A 7,103-nucleotide genomic window follows, 5' to 3' on the forward strand; every position below is an offset into this window, starting at 1 on the left:
TTGCTGTCATTTTTTTACAACACGACTTCAGGTTCATCAAGTTCAGATGGCTTTATTTGTTCCCGTAGGTAGATTTGTTTGCAGCCAGTAAGATGGACACACAGATGTGACAACACATCAGCGAGAAGGGAAACTATTTAACATGACTAAAATGTGTTAAAAACCTGAAAAATGATAAAAATACTGAAGGCTCAGCCAATCAGGGCATAAGGGAGAGACAAGTCTCAACCAATAAGATCAATTAAAAACAAATAATTAATCTCTCAGGCAGAATAAAAATACATTTTTGAACATAAATAAAAGTGTATTTGCAAATATGTCTACAGCTCGTTCAGCTCCACGATAGCAGCAGGAACAAATCTGTATTTGTAACGCTTCTTTTTTGTACCTTGGGACTAAAAGCCACTAACGATTATAACGACTAAAGTTGCTTTTAAGAAGAAACGATCTCACTCGCAATGGATTGTGGGATGGGTAGTTCCTTGACTCCGGACGAAAATGGTGTACACAGTCTTGAACGTTTATTAACGCCGTTTTGGTGCCGAATTAAATGTAATATAGTCGCATGTGTTGGGGTAGCTGATTGTCTATCTGTAATCTGTTAATATAAGGATTTTGTGAAGAATCAATGGAGGATTTGAACATGGACTTCCGGAACCAGAGCCACCGATAAAGTGGGCGGTCACTGTTGAGCGCTACAGGTAGTAGGCGGTACTTTAGTGTGGTTACAGACACAACATTTGTCTGGCACCTCCCCCCCCCCTTGTAGCACTTCAGAGCAAACAAATGTACTAAAGAAAAGATCAACCTCAGACCTGATGGTCTTGTAGCTCATAAAGAAGCTCTAGTATTAATTTGAACCTCTTTGATAACCAGCTAAAAACTCTTTACAGTAGATAAATAAAGACAAAAATAAATACATAAAGTAGATAAAGTCTGGACTTATTCAGTCCTAAATAGTTTTTATGGTTTCTTTGTTATGAAGAAAAGGTTTGAAAAGGCCTCATGGTTTCATGGGTGTGAAATCTGCCGAGACAAGGAAGTACATTTCAACATGAAGTTTGTTTTCCGGGTTTTTAAAACAGCCATTTATGGTCGTCTTTCTCCGTTACGCCCCGCCCCCTGCGAGCCCCAATGAAACAACACGGAGGTGAACCCGGACAATTTAAAGTCACTATTCCATTTAGGTGAGAAAAACCCCCGTAAGGACTGCGGGTTTAACGCATAACTGTGTTAAAATGTTAAGATAATTATCAGGTCCATGTTTGAAAGGAAGCAGAAGCTGTCAGAGGCAGATATGTTGCGCGCGGACGGCGGGAAAGCCCTACTTCCGGGTGCTGACGTGTTGTTTTTCCGCCCGTGGTGTGTTCACGAGCAATGCGGAAACTACATAAACGCTATAAAAATAAAACTTTATCGTGTGTATATAGTTGCTCTTCTTCACTCAACCTGACCCCTCTCAGTCTACAAAGAGCGTTATCTATTGCTATTAGGAAAATGAGCATCACATATAACAATAACCTTTTTTGTTGTTGTTGCAATCATCCAAAGTTACGGCTGGTCTTCGGTGTCTCAGTTTATGTGACGTCGATTCTGACGTATTGTCAAGTCGTGTTGGCCTACCATAACCTTTCTGAGCCGTTATTTTAACTTGAGGGAGCCGTCATTTGACTGTTTCCAAGAGAGACACTTAAATGTCCGACATCACGTGAATGCAGCGGACATTACTATTCCAACTCCGGGTTCCGGGTTTTGTATTTATTTATTTAATTATTTCCAAACCAGATGTGGCCTTCATTTTATTTTAAAGTGAAAAATTACAAAGTTTGAGAGAATACTTAATATACAACTAAGTCAACAAAGAAAATCTCACTTTTAAAATGTAAAAAAAAAGGCTAATAAAAGTTCCCAAATGAAGGCAATATTAAAGTTACAGCAGGCCTACAAAAAGGTTATGGCAATGGACTGAAATAAATGTTGAATTTGGCTCCAAACTTAAAAGGAACTCTTTATGCATCCCAGGTTGGATTCAAACCCAGGTCACCTGCGTCGAGGTAACCCTAACCCTTTTATTGATGTCTATTTTTTCTTTGTCATGATGCTTTACGTCATATGTGAAGCACTATGAATCACCTTGCTGCTGAAATGTGCTGTAAATAAAAATAGGGTAAAACTTCAAATTAAAGCGGGCCCCAGTTTGAGGCCTAGTCCCTTTTACTAGCCGGGCGTTGCTGCACTGTTTAACAAATAAAGGCAGCTCTTCGTTAGAAGATGCATTTAGGGTTGATTAGTTTGCTGTTCTGGCCGGGTGTCTCCCTCTCTTCCTACAGTGCAGCAGGTCGGTTTAGATCGGCTACTGTATCCTAACTTTGCGCATAATTGAATATTCTTCCTGGTGTAAAATTACAGTTTTATACTCTTTACCACCTGCACGAGTCTGTTTAAAAATCATTAAAAAGGTTTCTCATCTCGTGTTGACGCCTGTCCCAAATATAGGCAGAGTCATTTCATAGATCTGAGTAAATAAAAACCTGCAGGGCTATTAATAGAAGCTTTTACAATAATTTTGACCTTTTGAATCTGTCATGTGACAATTTAAGAGAAAGAAAAAAAGAAGAACTTTCTAACCGCTCTGCCGAAGTAGGACGCAGACACCGTCTCATGTTGGAAAGAAAAACAGCACAATTGATTGCATTTGAGTTTATTTGAGAATACAGTGCAACGACTGCTGCATTTTCAGTGACACTTGACTTTGTCAAAAGTTGACTTTTTATTTTATTTTAACAGGAGTCCAGAAGAAAACAGATTTTTACCAAACGTACAGGCCCAACCATTTTGATCTTGTTACAATAAATAGCCTAGTTTGTTTTTTTAAATGAATCAATGAAGGCAGGAAAAAGGTGTGTCCTGGAGAATGCTGGGACCAAAAAAATAATGTTTCTATGCTACATAAAAACAGCAGATACAAATTTGAGAAATAAACATGTACCAAGAGTCAAGCTTCAAAAAACTATGGATATGAATGATTGCATTTGAAGAAAATTAGTAACAGGAACCATATCAGAGTCCAACCCTCCCTCGTTGAACTCGTCCACAAACTTTGACATAATCCCCTCAACTCCCTTTCAATCAACCTTGTGATGAAACAAGAGGGAAGACTCATTTTCAGTAGGTTTATTTTTTTGCACCACCTCCACTCAGAAGTACACCCTCAAGCGATACAATTGCGGGCGTGAGTCTTTCCAAACAATCTGCAAAAGCCTCCCTGGGCATGATCGTTGCTCTGTCGTTCACACTCACATCGTGTTTGACACCTGTTGAAGACGACAGTTGTTGTTCAAGTGGTTGACATTTGCAAGACAGCGATAACATTTGAAGAAAGTAACGGGGAAACAACATACCCTTGCAAGCGTTCTTGACATTTTGTTTGGATGAAGCGTAGGTCATTTTCTGTTTGACCGCAATGTCTTCTGGAATCCTGAAATGAGGAGAAATCATTAACAAAGTCCAAACACACTTCAGCTGAATTAAATAAGTACTCAAACATCTGACAACTTCACCAAGATTATATTTAAACCACCTCTCTGCAGTCTAATGGCAGTTACGATCACAGATAGAAGAAAGAAAAAAAAAGGGACCTACCATGTCCCGAAGACCAGCTCCTCCTTTTTAATTCCTTCCTTGGTTTCTAAGTGGCAGTCATACATTAAGTAGAAGCATGCGTTATCATGCAGGAGAGACACCAGGACCAGGTAGGCATCCTCCGGGACACCATCTTTGCCCAGCATATCTTGGGTGAAAACTTTGTCCACATTGATTTCATCATTCTGGATGGTACATGTCACCAGTCGTATGCGCTTGTCACTGTTGTCATTCGTCTTGTTCACTTTCATCTTTTCAAAATAAGTCTTGACATTGTCGTTGACTTGAATTCCAGACGTCTGTGTTTGGAGAAGAAAAGAAACCAGTCAGTGTTGAGTTTATAAAAAAAAAAAAAAAAGACAGGACTATTGATTGACATCTTATGTGGTCGACCACGCAATATCGACATGCAAATGAAGCCAAAACATTTCACCCATTTTAAGTTGCAACAAAAAAACACACAGCTGCTTTTAAACTTGTGTTCCAACTAATTATTGTGGTTACACAAGATTCTTTGTTTGAAATGGCATTAAGAGCGACCGCAAATAAACACATTCATTTTCACTTCATTTAAAGTAATGGACAGAAGGCAGAGTTTGTGCTTCAGTGAGACTGAGTCTAAAGTGTTTCATTCTCATGAAATGATTGAAGACAGCAGTGCAGTGTGAGCAGTTTGTCTGCAGCCATGCTCCGGCCCGAGCAGACGCTGCTGCTGCTGCTGCTGCTGCTGCTCTCTTGCTCTGACACAGAAAGCAGAACTGAAAGATGAAGAAACAGGAAGCTCTTCAAAACTCGACTGTGGAGAGACATGTTCACTCTCTTTAAGCAGACAAAATGTGAACATTTTCTACCCCATATTCAGTTTAAAAAAGGCAGCAGCAACATCCCCGTTGGGTGTAGCTTCTCTATGCTTTTCCAAGGCCTCTGCTGTGTCACATTCCAGTCATTGTGGAACAAGTTAGCACAAGAAAGACCGCCCCGAGGGATTGTCTCAGAACAAGTTTGAAGCATGAACAAAGCTCCCTCCATTTTGGAGGCAAAAACCACACCTTGAACAATAACATTGCAAACACTAAACTCTCTCTACTCTTTCCTTTACAGAAACCATGAAGTGGGAATTTACACTCTGAAAAGATTTACAACAAAGCTTCACTGAGTTTAAACTTTTAAACACGTGCTAAAAATAGTGTTGGCTTTGTTTAATCAGCTCTGGAGCACACGTGCCACAGAGGGGCACACAAAATCACAAAGAAGAAGAAGTTGTAAATGGACAAATCATTCCAGCTGAGCTCTCTGTGAAAGTTACTCACCATTTTGACTGATGTGTGGAGGAAGCAGGCAGCAGAGAAAAATGGCAACAGCACTCAAACTGCTGTAGGGTCATAAGGAAGGAGAGAGCAGGTTGACTCATAGAGGAGGAGCCCGGGCTAAATGAGCACACCTCCAAACTGGGTACCACCCCTTTTTTCTCAGGTGTGACAGTTTCTGCTGCAACCTCAGCATTTGCATTGAATCACAATCACATTACAAGCCTTAAACACAGTAGATGTTAGTACCTCATTTTCTAGCACAGAGGGATTTTTATCCTTAATTTGTAATCTGTTTGATCCTCCAAACCCTGCTTCAGGTAGATGCCTTCCTTTTTTTAGGTAAGACCTCAGGTGAGCTTGAGACAGTGATTGGTGGGAGCGGCACATCACACCCTTATATGGAGAACAAACCTGTCTACATTTTTGAACTAATCTGCTGTGGAGAAGCAGCTCAGTGGCCTTATAAGGTAAACGTTAGGATGAGTGCACAGATATGTCATCTATCTACCTATAGGAAGACAGATGTTACACCTGGATATATATATTCAAATACTCTTCTTCTAATCTTTATTTAAAAGGTAGAAAATCATGTTTTGGGTTCAAATAAAATCTCACACTAACACAGCAAACACCAAACCTCAGCAGATCAGTCAGGAGACGAGAACTTCAAGTTTAAATTCAGGATGCCGGCTCAGTTTCAGTCAGAACGTCGCGATCTGAGTTAAACGATGAGTCAGCGCAAAATTATGTAATTCACCAATAATGAATCACGGGTACTTTTAGGTATTGTGCTGACTTGTTGCCAGGCCTGTTTTTCTAATCCAAAATAAAAAGGGGTCATATAGCCCTGGTGCCCAAAGTAGGGCCAATACTGAAGCGTGCTTAAACGTGCATTCTACTTAATGGCCAGCAGGGGGCGACTCAACTTTTTAAAAAAAAGTAGCAAATAAGGCAGAAAAGGTTGTTTGTGAACTGATATTTTAAGAACTGGATGTTATTTATCTTCTACTTTTTTTCGGACATCTTCGTTATCTTTTTATGAATGCAGCATGTGTGAAGAGCCTATAAGACAATTTTCTCACATTGCGGGACTTGATCTTGATCACCTATTTTGAAAAAGAAGTCTGAGGGCCTGATTCACTGAGAAAGGATCGCGGCTGCTAAAAAGCTCCATTGATAGCTGCTGTCTGCTCTGACTCAAGGTCCAAATCACTACGCGTTTTGCACTAATCTTTTTCAAGTGCAAAAAAAGCCTTTAAAGTTGTTCTGCTGGTGCAGTTTTGCTTGTAAATGCATGTAAATCATTACCGCCAACATTACCGCCAACTCTCAGTAGACGATGCAATTTACACTCTAACCTGTGCGTGACTGTTAACGCAGTTGTTTAGCCCCTATGCCCCCTATCTATGCAGATAAACTGGGCCAACTTAGCCTCAAACAAATGCATTAATAAATATGGGCTAACATCAGCGGCGCACAGAGGCGCTGTTTGCTCGTCAGCGCAGTTAGGGGAGCGTTTAACCCTTTGCGCGTGCTTTGGGAATTTGATTATGGCTAATTTGCACAAGTTTAGCAGATGCAAAAGCTGCACAATACTCCTGCAATAATTTTGCCTCAAGTGGACACTCGAGGAACTGCAGTCTGTTACACTTCAGCACTGGCTTCATTTTCCCTTTTTGCCGCTTGGTTTCAAGTTAGCTAAACTTTTCTTGCAGGTATTTAAAATTACTTGCAACTGTTTGAAATTGTGAACGTGTGAAAATATTGGAAGTGATATGTGTGTACAAATATATCTATGTACATGTCCTCCATGGTCCTTCCTGCAATACAATGAAGCAAAACATTCATAAAGAAATTATATAATTAGGGTCCCATTTAGAGAGTAATAGATGATAAAGCAGGGTGCTTTTTAGGCTCTGACACATACCCTGCCTTCTCCATGCATAAGGTTTAGGGCGTGGCTACCTGTGAATCATGAGTCGCTGCCAGGATAGAGCTGTAGCAATGTGTGTCCACCCTCTTTACCAAATATGGTAAAATCTGGAGGATTAACCCCCCCCCCCCCCCCCCCCCCCCCCCCCCAAAAAAAAAGGTTTTGTCAGTGAATAAATGTGTCGATTCAAAGAGTTAATGATCAAGCAGTCAGTCACA

At 40.4% G+C, this 7,103-nt stretch overlaps 1 protein-coding gene across 1 annotated transcript; it reads right to left on the reverse strand.

Moving 5' to 3' along the window:
- Nucleotides 1–2,685: 2,685 nt before the first annotated feature.
- On the reverse strand, nucleotides 2,686–5,031 carry LOC132975130 (cofilin-2-like). Its single transcript, XM_061039446.1, has 4 exons — nucleotides 4,953–5,031; nucleotides 3,643–3,941; nucleotides 3,402–3,478; nucleotides 2,686–3,314 (listed from the first exon to the last, which is right to left on the reverse strand). Exons 1-4 carry the CDS (start codon nucleotides 4,953–4,955, stop codon nucleotides 3,175–3,177), a joined length of 519 nt encoding a protein of 172 aa, XP_060895429.1. The 5' UTR covers nucleotides 4,956–5,031; the 3' UTR covers nucleotides 2,686–3,174.
- Between the last annotated feature and the right edge of the window lie 2,072 nt (nucleotides 5,032–7,103).

The sequence above is a fragment of the Labrus mixtus genome, chromosome 6, assembly GCF_963584025.1.
Source record: "Labrus mixtus chromosome 6, fLabMix1.1, whole genome shotgun sequence".
NCBI classification, from domain to species: Eukaryota; Metazoa; Chordata; class Actinopteri; order Labriformes; family Labridae; genus Labrus; species Labrus mixtus.